At 45.7% G+C, this 18,415-nt stretch overlaps 1 protein-coding gene across 1 annotated transcript in view; it reads left to right on the top strand.

Moving 5' to 3' along the window:
• Positions 1 to 18,415, top strand: part of cpvl (carboxypeptidase vitellogenic like) — a 152,155-nt gene that overhangs the window by 90,016 nt on the left and 43,724 nt on the right. The window contains exons 10-11 of the mRNA XM_038797278.1: positions 2,191 to 2,289; positions 18,110 to 18,283. Of these exons, the coding sequence (XP_038653206.1) occupies positions 2,191 to 2,289; positions 18,110 to 18,283 (273 nt within the window). The remainder of the gene's footprint in view (positions 1 to 2,190; positions 2,290 to 18,109; positions 18,284 to 18,415) is intronic.

Raw genomic sequence — 18,415 nt, 5'->3', positions numbered from 1 at the left:
CAAGAGGGTTGGAATATAAAAGCAGCGATGTGCTACTGAGCCTTTATAAGGCTCTGGTTAGGCCCCATTTGGAGTACTGTGTCCAGTTTTGGGCCCCACATCTCAGGAAGGACATACTGGCACTGGAGCGTGTCCAGCGGAGATTCACACGGATGATCCCTGGAATGGCGGGTCTAACATATGATGAACGGCTGAGGATCCTGGGATTGTATTCATTGGAGTTTAGAAGGTTAAGGGGAGATCTAATAGAAACTTACAAGATAATACATGGCTTAGAAAGGGTGGACACAAAGAAACTGTTTCCGTTAGGCGAGGAGACGAGGACCCGTGGGCACAGCCTTAGAATTAGAGGGGGTAAATTCAGAACAGAAATGCGGAGACATTTCTTCAGCCAGAGAGTGGTGGGCCTGTGGAATTCATTGCCACGGAGTGCAGTGGAGGCCGGGACGCTAAATGGCTTCAAGGCAGAGATAGATAAATTCTTGATGTCGCGAGGAATTAAGGGCTACGGGGAGAATGCTGGTAGGTGGAGTTGAAATGCCCATCAGCCATGATTGAATGGGGGAGTGGACTCGATGGGCCGAATGGCCTTACTTCCACTCCTATGTCTTATGGTCTTATGGTCTTAAATCCTTCAGGTAAACTGTTCCTTACATTTTAATAAAAGCAATTATATTGGATTGTTCCATTTTTAACCATAAACCACATGCAAAATAGTAGTTTCCTGCAGCAAATTAAAGTAATTATCTTGTGGATAGCTCCCTCTACATTTACCTCTGCATGTGTTAAATATAGGTTATATTTCAAATAGAGCAAACGCTTATGCCTCTTAAAATACTGTAGAATAGATTTTTGTTACAAATCTTTACAACGATTTTAGTTAAATGGCCAACACGCATCAGTTACAGGATAGTTGGGGAGCATTTGCACTTCCAAAGGGGAATTAGCATCCTATCATTCCTGAAGGTGAATATGAGGGCTGATTTATTCTATAATGTGTCAATATTTGTAGGTGGGATTTCAAATTATGCTGTAGGTAGGTAGATCTTAAAGAGAAGAAATGCTTTTTTTGACAGTGACTTGATTGGCTTAATAGCCTGATTCTGCGTCATAACATTCTAAGATTCACAAGTACAGTGCTCTTTTACAAAATAAATTACACTACTCTCAGAACAAGATCTTGAAGGATATAAGCAACTCAGTAAAGAAAAGCATGCCAAAGTACTTCATGCTGGAACCTGCTGTGAGTCATTATCCTTACAGTTTATGGCAAGGATTGTTGGATAAATCTCAGGAGTGGGAACCCTAGCTATCAGTAACTTCATTGCAGTGTTAATGTAAGCCTACTTGTGACAATAAAAATTATTATTATCTCTTTCTCTTTAGCCTGTTGCATTGATGTCACTTTTAACTCCCTGCACTCCCCATTTCTACCCTGACACCAGCCAACGTAGTATAGTCCAATGGTCAACTCTTGAACCTTTTGATTCCCTGTGACTTACTGCAACGTAATATATTTAATTAAAGAATCCCAGCCCTGGGTCACTGTCCGTCTCGAGTTTGCACGTTCTCCCTGTGTTTGCATGGGTTTCACCCCCACAACCCAAAGATGTGCAAGTTAGGTGGATTGGCCACGCTAAATTGCCCCTTAATTGGAAAAATTAATTGGGTACTGTAAATTTAAAAAAAAATATATATATATATTTAATTAAAGAGCCATCTAGGTGCCAGAGTGGCACGGTGGCACAATGATGAGCACAGTTGCCTCACAGCACCCAGGTTCAATTCTGACCTTGGGTGACTCACTGTGAGGAGTCTGCACATCCTCCCTGTGTGTGCGTGGGTTTCCTCCGGGTGCTCCTGTTTCCTCCCACAGTCCAAAGATGTGCAGGTTAGGTGGATTGGCCATGCCAAAATTGCCCCTTAGTGTCCAAAGATGTCCAGGTTAACAGGTGCTTTGGAGAGTCAGTGCAGACCCGATGGGCCGAATGGCCTCCTTCTGCACTGTAGAGGTTCTATGGTTCTTCTGACTATTGTTTGTTTCCAGAATATCCTGTTGTATTTTAGAAAATAAATACTTCATATATTTGATAAAATTTCTATTCCACTTTAAAAATAAGTAATTAATTTTGCTGTACAGCTGACAATATTTCCTGTTTCATGTTTTCTGCATTTATTACACTTCTTTAGGTGTTTGATGCTTTGTTGAATGGTGACATAGTTAAATATCCATCCTTCTTCAAGAATGCCACAGGGTGTACCAACTACTTCAATTTTCTACAATGCACAGTGAGTAACTGGAATCTTAAAACCATTCTTATAGCTTTGCACATTTTAGAAGAGCCTCTCTTCAATGGAGGAGCTGAGAAATATATTTTAAAAATTATCTGATGGCATATTGCACCAGGTAGTATTGTGGCATAACATGGGTCACTTGGGTAAAACATCTCTTAAAGTATAACCATTCATGCATTTAAAAAATTATAGCCGTGTTAATCAAGTAATCCAGTAAATACCATACAACTGTAGTCCATGAAACCTACTGCAGTGCATAAAATTATTACCCACTCCACTTGTGTTGTAATACTCTGGTGTAAACTACATCTTACAAAATCAGCAACCTGCTGTCTGAGTTGCTCGATTTTAGGTTTTAATGCCTTGAGTGGCATTTTCCGGCTCTACCCACCACCAGGATCATTTGGTTCCGCCAAACATCAGTTTTGCTGATCTGCTACATTCCCCCACTGCAGGTCCTGCATGGCGGGGCCAGAAAATTCTGGCCTCTAGCACTGAAAATTAAACAAACCAGGAGTGCCATTCCTTCAGACTTGAGTTATGGTGGAGATTTTTTTAAAAATCCTTTTGTCTCTTCTATCTTTCTCTTAATCCCTCAATTCCTTGTCCGTTTATTTTGTTTACTGTCCATGATTTTTTCATTGGAAAAAGCGTTCTAACTTACACACATTGCTTCAGACTCTGCATGCTTCACGAAGAATATGTCAGTCTAGTTGTTTTCCCTATTTACACATGTCCCAGACCTCTGTACAGGCTACTTTGCCAAAATAAGTTTCTGATCACAGCAGGTTCCAGTGAAAAAAAAACATTGGATGCCTATGGACCAGTGTAAGTGTAATGAATGACGAGCACCATTAGTTCCCCACTGACTGCAGTATCCAGACCAATATCTTTTCGCTGGTGACCGCACTAATTACTCCACATGCAGTCCAACAAGCACATTGCAGAGTGCCAATGTTTCCCATGTCACGTTTAAAGCTGTACTGTTTAACACAGTGCACAAAATGCCTGTCTTTCACAGGTAGTGCATAGAGATTACCAGTATTTCTGCCCTATAAGGTTTTGCATGCTGTTCGCAATGCGTTCCTGTGTCATTCACAATAAATGTTACAGGAAATATGAAGGACGTTTATAATTTGTTGGCTGTTGCCCAGCTTTATTCCTAATATTTCTTCACTGGAATAGAAATTTGGAACATACTTTGGAAATAACTAGCACAAAAAGATTCTGCCCCTTTAAGTGCCATTCACAGGCTAAAAAGTTTGGCAGGCAAGTTGGCCCCCTATCAATGTGCCTGTAAAAACCAGTGCTGAGCACAATGGGGGAGAAGAATTCTTGCAATCATCTCGAGCAATAATATCTATCCTACAATTAGGTGGCAAAGGTTGTCAGAATACCATGACACCTTTTCTTACAATTCCTTTTTGTTACCATCTTGGGATGTATCTAATTTCCAACCTTTGAAGATGAGAAACTGCAAAGTGTTTGTTGAGTAATGTGTGGAATCTTGGGGGAACACATTGATGCACAGAACATATTACACTGAGCAAACTGCCAACATAACACTTCAAATGTAACAATCCTTCAGTAATATTATTTCTCTGGAACCCTACTGATTCATTGTCAGGGAGTATATAGCTGGAGCCTAAGAACTGATTCCTTCCAGCTCTGCTTCTGATATTTTTGAGTCATACTTATGAAAAGTGTAACTTGTGGTAGTTTGAATGTAGCAGAGAATTTGCTGCATTTTTTCTTTAAATTATTTTGCTTTCTGTCACATTTGTAAATTATTTCACACTGTTTGGTTTATTCCCAGAATAAAATATTTTGTTGGGTCAAAAATGTGACTCTAATAAAATATAATATAACCTATTGCTAGGATTATTCAAAAATAGCTGAGGTTGGGAAAATTGGATACTAATAATGTGCAGCACCTGTAAATTTTTAATGCAAGTTTACTACATAAAATGCCAGTTGGTACAAATCACAGTGCAGTATAGAACATATGTTATCCTAAAATGGTAATCCATTGTCCTTTACCCTACGAAACAAGCCTTCTGTTTTCTCCTTCTGCTCCATAAAAAGTCAAGAATTTGGTATGTAGGATTTCCTGCTTGAGGAATTTCTGATGACTGAGGTAACAAGGAAGCAAGACAAAGGAGAACCAGTGAACGTGATTTATTTAAATTTCCAGAAGGTTTTTGATAAGGTGCCGCATAGGAGACTGTTAAACAAGTTAAAAGCCCATCGTGTTAAGGGTAAGATCCTGGCATGGATAGAGGATTGGCTGACTGGCAGAAGGCAGAGAATGGGGATAAAGGGGTCTTTTTCAGGATTTATCAGAGTTAAAGAATGGAAAATTAGAAAATCAAAGTTGAAGGAAAGGATAGGTTGAGAAGTCCTTGGTGGGTAGGATCAAGGAAAGCCCCAAGGCTTTTTACACTTATGTGAGGAATAAAAGAATGACCAAGGTGAAGTTAGGGCCAGTCAAGGACTGTAGTGGGAACGTGTGCATGGAATCTGAAGATATAGGAGAGGCCCTAAATGAATACTTTTCTTCAGTGCTCACAAAGGAGAGGGGCCATGTTGTTGAGGAGGATAGTGCGATACAGGCTGGTAGGCTGAAGGAGGTAGATATTCGGAAGCAAGATGTGTTAGAAATTTTGAGAAGCCTGAGGATAGATAAGTCCCCTGGACCTGATGGGATATATCCTAGGATTCTTTGGGAGGCGAGGGATGAGATTGCAGAGCCTTTGGCTTTGATCTTTATGTCCTCACTGTCTACAGGAATAGTGCCAAAAGACTGGAGAGAGGCGAATGTTGTCCCCTTGTTCAAGAAAGGGAATAGGTATAACCCTGGGAATTATAGGCCAGTTAGTCTCACTTCGATCATAGGTAAATTATTGGAAAGAGTCCTTTTTTTTTTTTTTTTAAATTTAGAGTACCCAATTATTTTTTCCAATTAAGGGGCAATTTAACGTGGCCAATCCACCTACCCTGCACATCTTTGGGTTGTGGGGGCGAAACCCACGCAGACACGGGGAGAATGTGCAAACTCCTTACAGACAGTGACCCAGGGCCGGGATTCGAACCCAGGTCCTCAGCGCCGTAGGCAGCAATGCTAACCACTGTGCCACCGTGCTGCCCCTGGAAAGAGTCCTGAGGGATAGGATTTATGATCGTTTGGAAAGATACAGCTTAATCCAGGATAGTCAGCACGGATTTGTGAGGGGTAAGTCTTGCCTCACAAGTTTGATTGTATTGTTTGAGGAGGCAACTAAGTACATAGATGAAGGTAGAGCAGTTGATGCCGTATACATGGATTTTAGTAAAGCGTTTGATAAGGTGCCCCATGGTCGGCTCATGCAGAAAGTAAGGAGGCATGGCATAGAGGGAAATTTGGCCGATTGGATCAGTAACTGGCTATCACATAGAAGACAGAGGGTGGTGGTAGATGGCAAATTTTCATCCTGGAGAGCAGTCGCCAGCGGTGTACCACAGGGATCAGTGCTTGGTCCTCTGCTATTTGTGATGTTTATCAATGACTTGGATGACGGAGTTGAAGGTTGGGTTAGTAAATTTGTTGATGACACCAAGATTGGTGGAGTAGTGGATGAGGTGGAGGGCCGTTGTAGGCTGCAAAGAGATATTGATAGGATGCAGAGCTGGGCTGAAAAGCGGCAGATGGAGTTTAACCCTGATAAGTGTGAGGTGATTCATTTTGGTAGGTCAAATTTGAATGCAGATTACAGGGTTAGCGGCAGGGTTCTGAGGAATGTGGAGGAGCAGAGAGATCTCGGAGTTCATGTCCATAAATCTCTGAAAGGTGCCACCCAAGTGGATGGAGCCGTAAAGAAAGCCTATAGTGTGTTAGCATTTATTAACAGGGGGATTGAGTTTAAGAGCCGTGAGTTTATGCTGCAACTGTACAAGACCTTGGTTAGACAGCATTTGGAGTATTGTGTGCAGTTCTGGTCACCTCATTATAGGAAGGATGTGGAAGCATTGGAAAGGGTGCAAAGAAGATTTACCAGGATGCTGCCTGGATTGGAGAGTAGGTATATGAGGAAAGCTTGAGGGAGCTAGGGCCTTTCTCATTGGAGCGAAGGAGGATGAGAGGTGACTTAATTGAGGTGTATAAGATGATGAGAGGGATAGATAGGGTGGACGTTCAGCGACTTTTTCCGCAGGTGGATGTAGCTGTTACACGGGGGCATAACTATAAGGTTCATGGTGAAAGATATAGGAGGGATGTCAGAGGTAGGTTCTTTACTCAGAGAGTGGTTGGGGCGTGGAACGCATTCCCAGCTATGGTAGTGGAGTCGGACACTTTAGGAACTTTCAAGCGGTTATTGGATAGGCATATGGAGTGCACTAGAATGATTGGGAGTAGGTTGATTTGATCTTAGTCTCAGACTAGTTTGGCACAACATCGTGGGCCGAAGGACCTGTACTGTGTTGTACAGTTCTATGTTCTTTCGGTTAATGATGAGAACTTTAAACTAGTTAAAGGGGCCAAGGGCTCAGGAGAGGGTAGTAAAGTTTACAGAACAAATAATAGAATAAGAGTATTGAAAGTGGCAGGAATCTAACTTCAGGATAAGGGGACAACTATGAGAAGGGGTGCGGTCAATGCAGGACTGAGGGACTACCTAAATGCACACAGTTAATGAACCAAGACAACTGAGCTTGTAGTGCACATTGAAATTGGCAGGTATGATGTTGGGGGCATAATAGAGACATGCCTGCAAGGGAATTAGGGCTGGACCTAAATATCCAAGGATATGTGTCTTATCGAAAGGACAGGCAGATGGGCGGAGGGGGCGGCGTTGCATTGTTAGTAAGGAATGAAATCGATAGCAAGAAGTGATCTAGGGTCAGAAGGCGTAGAATCTGTGTAGCCAGAGTAGAGAAATCACAATCGATGGAATGTCTAAGAGATGGTTTTTTTTGGAGCAGCTTGTAACAGAGCCTGCTAGGAACAGGCAATTCTGGATTTGGTGATGTGTAATGAGACAGACTTGATCAGGGAACTTAAGATGAAGGAACCCTTAGGGGGCAGTGACCACAACATGATAGAATTTACGCTGCAGGTTGAGAGGGAGAAGCTGGAATCAGATGTCACGGTATTACAATTAAATAAAGGTAACTACAAAGACATGAGAGAGGAGTTGTTCAGAGTTGATTGGAAGGGGAGCCTAGCAGTGAAGATGATGGAATAGCATTGGCAGGGGTTTTTTGGGAGGCACAACAGAAATTCATCCCAAGAAGGAGGAAACATGCTATGGGGGGGACAAGGCTGACAAGGGAAGTCAGGAACAGCATAAAAGCAAAAGAAAAAGCATACAATGTGACAAGGATTAGTGGGAAGCCAGAAGATTGGGAAGCCGAAGCCAGAAGATTGGGAAGCCTTTAAAAGCAAATAGAGGACAACCAAAAAAGCAAAAAGGGGGGGAGAAGATGAAATATGAGTGTAAGGCAGCACAGTAATTAGCACTGTTGCTTCACAGCGCCAGGGTCCCAGGTTCAATTCCCGCTTAGGTCACTGTCTGTGCAGAGTCTGCGCGTTCCCTCCGTGTCTGCGTGGGTTTCCTCTGGGTGCTCCGGTTTCCTCGCACAGGTCCCGAAAGATGTGCTTGTTAGGTGAATTGGACATTCTGAATTCTCCCTCTGTTGCCGGTGTGTGGCGACTTGGGTCTTTTCACAGTAACTTAATTGCAATGTTAATGTAAGCCTACTTGTGACAATAATAAAGATTATTATTATCATTAAGCCAGCTAGTAATATAAACGAAAATTGCAAGAGTTTTTTTTTCAATATTTAAAAGGTAAGAGACAGGCAAGAATGGACATTGGACCTCTGGAAAAGGAGGCTGGAAAAGTAGTAATGGGGAACAAAGAAATGGCGGAGGAACTGAATAGGTAATTTGCATCAGTCTTCAGGTGGAAGACTCCAGTGGGATACCAGAACTTCAGGAGAATCGGGGCAGGGGCGAATGTAGTGGCAATCAATCAGGAGAAAGTGCTGGGTAAGCTGAAAGATCTGAAGGTGGATAAATCAGCCGGACAGGATGGACTACACCCCAGAGTTCTGACGGAGATAGCTGAGGAAATTGTGGAGGCATTGATGGTGATCTTTCAGGAATCACTGGAGGCAGGGAGTTTCCCAGAGGACTGGAAAATGGCTAATGTAACACCCCTGTTTAAGAAGGCTGGCAGGCAGAAGATGGGAAATTATAGGCCGGTTAGCCTGACTTTGGTCGTTGTAAGATTTTAGAGTCCATTTTTAAGGATGAGATTGTACAGTACTTGGAAGTGCATGATAAAATAGAACTGAATCAACACAGCTTTGTTAAGGGGAGATCATGCCTGACAAACCTGTTAGAATTCTTTGGGGAGGTAACGAGGAAGTTCGACAAAGGAGAACCAGTGGACGTGATCTATTTAGATTTACAAAAGGTCTTTGACAAGATGCCGTATGGGAGGCTGATAAATAAGATAAGAGCCCATGGTGTTAGAGGAAAGGTATTGCATGAATAGAGGATTGGCTGACTGGTAGAAGGTAGAGATTTAGGATAAAGGGGTCTTTTTCAGGATGACAGCCGATGATTAGTGGTGCTCTGCAGGGGTCAGTGTTGGGACCACAGCTATTCACGATGTATATTAATGATCTGGAGGAAGGAATTGAGGGCATTGTTGCTAAGTTTGCAGATGATCCAAATATATGTAAGGGACAGGTAGCCTTGAGAAAGTGGGGAAACTGCAAAAAGACCTGGACAGGCAAGGAGAGTGGACAAAGAAGTGGCAGATGGAATAAACTGTGGAGAAGTGTGAGGTTATGCACTTTGGTAGGGAGAATAGAGGCTTAGACTATTTTCTAAATGTGGAAAGGCTTCAGAAATCTGTAGCAGAAATTCTGAGGAAAGTAGAAAAATATAAGAACTGAATTATTTTCAAGCTTGGTGAGGTTTAGTTTCATCTGTACAGAGAGCCCATACGATCCCGTAGAGAAACCAGAAGATGAGGAGTCCTAGTTCAGGATTCTCTAAAGGTTAACATGTAGGTTTAGTGGGCAGTTAGGAAGGCAAATGCAATGTTAATTTACATTTGAAGAAGGCTAGAATACAAGAGCAGAGATGTGCTACTGAGGCTGTATAAGGCTCTGGTTTTGAGCAGTTTTGGACCTAGTATCCAAGGAAGGATGTGCTGGTCTTGGAGAGGGTCCAGCAGAGGTTCACAAGAATGATCCTGGGAATGAAGTGCTTGTCATATGAGGAGCAGAACTCTGGGTCTCTACTCAATGGAGTTTAGAAGAATGAGGGGTGTCTCATTGAAACTTACAGAATACCGGGAGATAAAGTGGACGTGGAGCAGATGTTTCCACTAGAAGGAGAGACTAGAACCCAAGGGCACAGCCTCAGACTGAACGAACAATCCTTTAAAACTGAGATGAGGAGTAATTTCTTCATCCAGAAGGTGGTGAATCTGTGGAATTCATTGCCACAGAAGGTGGTGGAGGCCAAGTCACTGAATGGACTGGATTCTCAGTTTGAGACACTTAAGTCCTGACACCAGGACTGAATCGCAAGTGTTCGACGTGCACGATAGAGGCACCGGTCCCGGAATGATTCAGGGTATCCTAATGGGCTAGCACCAGCGCCACATGGAACTAGTGCAATTCCGATGCATGCCGGCGTGTGATACGATGAGGTCGGGATCTGTACTGGAAAGTCTAACAAGCAGGAGTTGCATATAGCCATTGCACTTCCCACCCTCATCCCAGCATTAAGATGGTACTGGTTGTGCTGGAGCGTGCCCATACAGCCGATGGGTCCATTCGGGACATAGAGTATCTAGGGGGGTGGCCTTGGGATGCACCCATATGACCTGTAGCGTTAGGTTTACAGTAGGCAGTCAGCGATGTGCACAGCCAGATGACGACCTTGTAGGCTGCAGCGATGGTGGTCCTTGCCAGTCCACCCCGATCCCTTGGCCCACCTCCTGGCTGCCCCCTGCCCCCTGGCTACTCACCCTGGCCCTGGCAGAAGCCCCTCGTTCCCAAGATAGAGGGGGACCTAGTAGAAGGGCTGGGGGTCCCCATTGGATTGGTGGAGGTAATGGAGGGTATGTGGGTGATACACGCCACGGGCCTGGATGGGATCCCAGTAGAATTTTATGAGAGGTTTTCTGGGATCTGGGGACCCTGCTGGTAAGGGCATACAATGAGGCGATGGATAAGGGGAAGCTTCCATCTACGTTATCACAGGTTTTAATATCCTTAATTTTGAAGAAGGATAAAGACCCGGAGCAATGTGTGTCCCAAAGCCCGATATCGCTGCTGAATGTGGATGCCAAACTGCTGGCAAAGATCTTGGCCCCGCGGATTGAGGACTGTGTGCCGGGGGTGATAGGGGACGATCAGGCGGGATTTGTAAAGGGGAGGCATCTGTCGACTAAAGTTAGGCGGTTATTAAACGTGATAATGATGTCCCCGGATGGACAGGAGGCAGCAGTCGCTATGAACACGGAGAAGGTGTTTGCTCAGATGGATAGGGAGTATCTGTGGGATGAAAGAGCTTTGACAAAGCTTTGACAAAGAATCATTGGACTCGAAACGTTAGCCCTTTCTCTCCCTACAAATGCTGCCAGAGCTGCTGAGATTTTCCAGCATTTTCTCTTTCATTTCGGATTCCAGCATCCACAGTAATTTGCTTTCATCGAGTATCTGTGGGAAATGCTGGGACTGTTTGGGTTCGGGCAGAAATTTGTGGACTGGGTCCAGTTGCTGCATAGGGCACCGGTAGTGAGTGTAAGGATGAGTGTAAGGATGAATCGGATGAGTTTGGGGTATTTCGGACTATACCATGGGACAGGACAGGGATGTCCACTCTCCCCCTTGCTTTTTGCCTTGGCAATAGAGCCACTGGCAATGGTGCTCAGAGCGTCAAGGAGTTGAGTGGGATAGTGTGGGGGGGGGGGGGGGGGGGGGGGTTGCTGTGGAGCACAGGATCTCACTATATGCGGGTGATCTGCTGCTTTACATATTGTATCCACTGGGAAGTATTGGGGGAATTATTAATATTTTAGAGGAATTTGGATGGTTTTCCGTATACAAGTTAAATGTGGGGAAGAGTGAGGTCTTCCCGATCCAGGCAAGGGGACAGGAGAGGAGGTTGGGCGAGCCGCCATTTAAAGTGGTGGGGGCGAGCTTCAGGTATCTGGGCATCCAGGTGGGGCGTGAATGGGAGCAACTACATAAATTGAGTTTGGCGTGGGTGGTGGAACAGATGAGGGGGGATTGTAAGAGGTACTATCGTTGTTGCTGGTGGGGCGGGTGCAGGCAGTGAAAAAGATGGTATTTCCAAGGCTCTTATTTGTTTTCCAGAACATTTGAATCTTCATTCCAAAGTCTTTTTTCAGGAAAATTAATGCTCTGATTTCAGGGTTTGTGTGGGCGGGGAAATCTCCATGGGTAAAGACGATGCTGCTGGAACGGGAACTTGTGGGAGTGCGACCTGGCCTTACGAAATATAATGAATTATTATTGGGCAGCAAATATAGCCATGGTTAGGAAATGGATGGTGGAGGAGGTGTCGGCGTGGGAGCGGATGGGATGAGATTAGGGGCATTGTTGATGGCGCCTCTCCCGTTATCGCCAGACAGGTACTCCACAAGCCCTGTTGTGGTGGTGGCCCTGAGGGTGTGGGGACAGTGGCGGCACCATCTGAGATTGGAGGGTGTGGGCACCGATCTGTGGGAATCATACATTTGCACGGGGGGGGGGGGGGGGGGGGGGGATTGGACTTGGGGTTTAGAGGGTGGCAGCGGGCAGGGATCGAGCAATTCCTGGACCTTTTTGTGGAGGGCAGCTTTTCAAGTTTAGAGGAATTGGAAGAGGAAAATGAGCTGCCCAGTGGGAACAGGTTCCGATACTTACAGGTACGGGATTATGTGAGGAAGCAAGTGCCATCCGTTCCCGATCTGCCACCCCCAGGGCTACAGGATGAGGTGGTATCGAAAGCAGGAGTTGGTGAGGGTAAGGATCCGAGATTTACAAGGAGTTAATGGAATGGGAGGGAGCCACGAAAGAGGAAGTCAAATGGAAGTGAGAGTTGGAGTAGGGAGTGGAAATGGAGGCTGGGCTATGGGAGGAGGCTTTGAGGAGGGTGAACGCATCTTCCTCGTGTCCTAGACTTAGCCTTATTCAATTCAAAGTAGTGCATAGGATGCATATGACGGTGGCCAGGATGAGCAGGTTCTTTGAGGGGATGGAGGATAGGTATGGACGGTGCGCAGGGCGGGCTGCGAACCATACCCACATGTTTTGGGCCTGTCCGAAGCTGAAGGAATTCTGGCAGGGGTTTGCGAACATTATGTCTGAAGTGCTGAAGGTGAAGGTGGCCTCGAGTCCAGAATTCGCAATATTCGGTGTGTCGAAAGACCCCGGAGTCCATGGGGCGAAAGAGACTGATGTCTTAGCCTTTGCCTCCCTGGGAGCCCAGAGACGGATTTTGTTGGCGTGGAGGGACCCGGAGCTGCCGAAGCCGGGGGTGTGAGTGAACGACCTGGTGGAGTTTCTAAGGCTAGAAAAAATTAAGTTCGCCTTGAGAGAGTCAGTGGATGGGTTTGCCTGGGGATGGAAGCCGTTTACCGATTTCTTCAAGGACGGTTCAGACGTCAGGGGGGTTAAAATGGGGGAAGCAGGATGGGTGGAGGGGAATGGCAGAGAGGGTGGGGCGGTTGGGTGTTTTTTATTTGTTATGAGGTTTCCTGTTTGTTCTTATTCTTGTTTTGGTTGTGATTAATGTATATATAAATGCCAGTGTGCATCGTGGAATGAAGGGGCTGGTTTAGCTAAGGGGCTGGTTTAGCTCACTCAGCTAAATCGCTGGCTTTTAAAGCAGACCAAGCAGGCCAGCAGCACGGTTCGATTCCCGTACCAGCCTCCCCGGACAGGCGCCGGAATGTGGCGACTAGGGGCTTTTCACAGTAACTTCATTGAAGCCTACTCGTGACAATAAGCGATTTTCATTTCATTCACGTTGCTGTTGAGGCACCGGAGAATGGCATTCCATTGGGTGCCCGACGCCGGCCTCGGTTTTTCGCTGATATGCATTTCTCCGCCCAATCACGTTTCCCGATGCTGGCGTCGCTGGATGGAGAATCCAGCCTAGTATCTTTAAGACAGAGATTGATAGTTTAATAATAACACGGGGAGTCCAAACTGTGTAAAATAAAGAACTTTCATTTATTTACAATAACGGTGTATACACTTCTCGGTTAGATCCCTACTGGGTATCTCTATGGTTGATCCCTTACTGGCCGACCTTTTCTACAATGCTAAATGGAGTTCCCCCAGCCCCTGAGCGGGGGAGCTCGTAATCGCAAGGTCCATGGGGAGATTAATCATTCCCGCCCGGTAGGTCCTGTCATGATATGCAAACATGCAACCAATGAACACTCAGAATAGGACACAACCAATGGGCAGTCAGGACACTCAGAGGTGGCATCACCACAAGGGGGCATGACATAAACACTATAAAAGGGGATGAGATACTCACACCCTGCCTCTTTCCACAGACCGACATCTAGAGAGTTAGGTATAGATATAGAGAAATACAGCACAGAACAGGCCCTTCGGCCCACGATGTTGTGCCGAACTTTTGTCCTAGGTTAATCATAGAATTTTGGACACTAAGGGCAATTTATCATGGTCAATCCATCCAACCTGCACATCTTTGGACTGTGGGAGGAAACTGGAGTACCCGGAGGAAACCCACACACACACGGGGAGGATGTGCAGACGTACTGGTGCTGGAGGGTGTGCAGAGGAGATTCACTAGGTTAATCCCAGACCTGAAAGGGTTGTATTACGAGGAGAGGTTGAGTAGACTGGGACTGTACTCGTTGGAATTTAGAAGGATGAGGGGGGATCTTATAGAAACATATAAAATTATGAAGTGAATAGATAGGATAGATGCAGGTAGGTTGTTTCCACTGGTGGGTGAAAGCAGAACTAGGGGGCATAGCCTCAACATAAGGGTAAGTAGATTTAGGACTGAGTTTAGGAGGAACTGCTTCACCCAAAGGGTTGTGAATCTATGGAATTCCTTGCCCAGTGAAGCAGTTGAGGCTCCTTCATTAAATGTTTTTAAGATAAAGACAGTTTTTTTTGAAGAATAAAGGGATTAAGGGTTATGGTGTTCGGGCCGGAAAGTGGAGCTGAGTCCACAAAAGATCAGCCATGATCTCATTGAATGGCGGAGCAGGCTCGAGGAGCCTACCCCTGCTCCTAGTTCTTATGCTGCTTCGGATAACACAGGCTGCTACTTGATGCAGTCTTAACTAAAGGATGCTCCAGACTCTGAAATGAGTTCAACATGTTTATTGAACTATTAACACAGTTCTCAAATGAGTTCGACTCTCTGCTAATCTAACTACAGTAACTCAGTCTAACTGTACCAGCTTGCTCTAAGCCACGCGCTGGGGTGTGATGCTGCTGATCAACACTGCCTAACTACAGGGAGGTAGCCACACCCAAGGTACTGAACAAGAGTAGCTGGGTTACAGTCAGGGAAAGGAAAACTAACAGGCAGACAGTGCAGGGATCCCTCGTGGCCGTTCCCCTTCAAAACAAGTATACCGTTTTGGATGCTGTTGGGGGGATGACCTACGGGGGAAGGCCCTAGCGGCCAGGTCTCTGGCACTGAGTCTGGCTATGGGGCTCAGAAGGGAAATGGGGAGCATAGAAAAGCAATAGTAACAGGAGATTCAATGGTTAGGGCAATAGATAGGAAATTCTGTGGTCGCGAGCGAGACTCCCGGAAGGTATGTTGTCTCCCAGGTGCCAGGGCCAGGGATGTCTCGGATCGTGTCTTCGGGATCCTGAAGGGGCAGGGTGAGCAGCCAGAAGTCGTGGTGCACATTGGTACCAACGACATAGGTAGGGCAAGGGGTGTGGAGGTAATAAACAAGTTCAGGGAGTTAGGCTGGAAGTTAAAGGCCAGGACAGACATAGTTGTCATCTCTGGTTTGTTGCCGGTGCCACGTGATAGCGAGGCTAGGAATAGGGAGAGAGTGCAGTTGAACACGTGGCTGCAGGAATGGTGTAGGAGGGAGGGCTTCAGGTATTTGGATAATTGGAGCGCATTCTGGGGAAGGTGGGACCTGTACAAGCAGGACGGGTTGCATATGAACCAGAGAGGCACCAATATCCTGGGGGGGAGGTTTTCTAGTAGTCTTCGGGAGGGTTTAAACTAATTTGGCAGGGGAATGGGAACCGTATTTGTAGTCCAGCAACTAAGGAAGCCGATATTCAGGAAGCCAAAGCACGTAGTGATACAGTGGGGAAGGTAACACTGACAAAGGAGAGTACTTGCAGGCAAGGAGATGGGTTGAAGTGTGTATACTTCAATGCAAGAAGCATCAGGAATAAGGTGGGTGAACTTAAGGCATGGATCGATACTTGGGACTACAATGTGGTGGCCATCACGGAGACTTGGATAGAGGAGGAGCAGAATTGGTTGTCGGAGGTCCCTGGTTATAGATGTTTCAACAAGATTAGGGAGGATGGTAAAAGAGGTGGGGGGGGTGGCATTGTTAATTAGAGATAGTATAACAGCTGCAGAAAGGCAGTTCGAGGGGGATCTGCCTACTGAGGTAATATGGGTTGAAGTCAGAAATAGGAAAGGAGCAGTCACCTTGTTGGGAGTTTTCTATAGGCCCCCCAATAGCAGCAGAGATGTGGAGGAACAGATTGGGAAACAGATTTTGGAAAGGTGCAGAAGTCACAGGGTAGTAGTCATGGGTGACTTCAACTTCCCAAACATTGAGTGGGCAGAATGGCATAACTATGCACCTATATCTTATGGTCTTATAGCCTCAACTATTCACAATATATAGCAATGATTTGGATGAGGGAACCAAATATAATGGGCGAAATTCTCTGACCCCCACGACGGGTCGGAGAATAGCGGGAGGGCCTTCCCGACATTTTTCCCACCCTCCCGCTATTCTCCCCCACCCCCCGCCCAACTCCCGACACGAATCGCTGCCGCCGTTTTTTTACGGCCGGCAGCGATTCACAGCTGTTCGATGGGCCGAAGTCCCAGCCCTTTATGCCGTTTTTACGAACGGCAAACACACCTGGTCTGGCCGTTCGTAAAAACGGCGTCACAAACTCGCTTTTCATAACCATGGCACCGATTGGCACGGCAGTACCACGGCCGTGCCAAGGGTGCCATGGGCCCGCGATCGGTGGGCACCGATCGCGGGCAGCGGGCCCGATGCCCGCGCACTCTTTCTCCTTCCGCCGCCCCGCAGTATCCATTCGCGGGGCCGCTGAGGGGCAACCTGGCCCGCGCATGCGCGGGTTTCGAGCAAATACGCGATGACGTCATCCGCGCATGCGCGGGTTGGAGTCTTCCAAACCGCGCATGCGCGGCTGACGTCATATGACGCGTCAGCCGGCGCTAACTCCGGCAAGCGGGCTTAACGATATTCGTTAAGTCCGTCATGCCGGAGCCTATGGCGTCGGGCTGCTAGCCCCGACTGGGGACCAGAATCGGTTCCCGGTCGGGAAGGGCCGCGCTGGCGTCAAACCCGCCTGGGTTTGACGCCAGCTTTACGATTTCTCCCGTTTTAGGAGAATCGCGCCCAATATTTCCAGGTTTGCTGACGACACAAAGGTTGGTGGGAATGTGAGAGGTGAGAAGGATGTTAAGCAGCTTCAAGGTGAATTAGACAAGTTGAGTGCGTGGGCAAATACATGGCAAATGCAGTATAATGTGGATAATTGTGAAATTATCTACATCTGTAGGAAAATCAGTTAAGAAGGCAAATGGTGTGTTGGCTTTCGTTGCAAGAGGACTTGAGTACAGGAGCAAGAATGTCTTCCTGAAGCTTTACAGGGCCTTGATGAGACTGCACCTGGAGTATTGTGTGCAGTTTTGGTCTCCTTACCTAAGAAAGGATATACTTGCTATAGATGGAGTGCAATGAAGCTTCACTAGATTGGTTCCTGGGATTGTAGGATTGTCTTTTGAGGAGCGATTGGGTAAACTAGGCCTGGATTTATTGGCGTTCAGAAGAATGAGAAGGGATCTCACTGAAATGTGTAAAATTATGAGAAGGCTGGACAGACTGGATTCAACAATGATGTTTCCTCTGGTTCAAGGGGATCTAGAACAAGGGTTCAGACTGAGGAGATGGGGTAGGCCATTTAGGATTGAGATGTGGAGAAACTTTGTCACTCAAAGGGTGGTGAATCTGTGGGATTCTCCACCACAGAAGGGTGTGGAGGCCAAGTCACTGAACATATTTAAGAAGAAAACCAATCAAATTCTAGATGCAAAAAGATCAAGGAGTAGAGGAAAAGTGCGGGAGTATGGCATTGAGACACAGGATCAGCCATGATTATATTGAATGGCGGAGTAGGCCTGAAGGGGCGAATGGCCTATTCCTGCACCTATTTTCTGTATTTCTGTTTCCACAGTAGTCTCCAGAGGACTGTGGTATATACTTATGGATGGTCTGTACAGAAGTAAATAATTTTTCGATTGCTTTGTCTTATAACAGACTTCTTAGGGGAAGTAAGAAGTAAACCTGAGTGCATAACATATATAGTTATAAACCACATTATTAAATTAATACTGCTTGTTCTATTTCAATCTTTTATATGCAATAAATGTTCTATTTTTGTTTAAAATCGAGAAATCTTGTGGCGTAGTTCTTTTGGTTAAAATCAAGTGTTTGGATTTCTCTTTAAATGCTAATGGCCACTAACCAGATCGTACCAATAATCTTATTTTTAACAGGAGCCTTTGGATCAAGTTTACTTTGGTGCCTATTTATCACAATCTGAAGTGAGGAACTCCATTCATGTGGGGAATCTAACCTTCCATGATGGATCAGAAGTGGAGAAACATCTTTTGAAGGATGTTATGCAATCGGTGAAGCCATGGGTAGCCATTTTAATGAATAATTATCGGGTAAGAGTCACTTCTGTGGAGATGAGGAACAAATTCTCAAAATATAGATTTTGGTATATTTATTCTGGATTTGTAGAAGCTGCACTTTGTGAGGAGAACCCCAATGTTTTTAGCAAATTGTAGAAGACAACA

This window comes from Scyliorhinus canicula, chromosome 5 (genome assembly GCF_902713615.1).
Source record: "Scyliorhinus canicula chromosome 5, sScyCan1.1, whole genome shotgun sequence".
Classification (NCBI taxonomy): domain Eukaryota; kingdom Metazoa; phylum Chordata; class Chondrichthyes; order Carcharhiniformes; family Scyliorhinidae; genus Scyliorhinus; species Scyliorhinus canicula.
The sequence above is the reverse complement of the archived record's forward strand: the minus strand, read 5'-3'. Positions and strand labels throughout refer to the sequence as shown.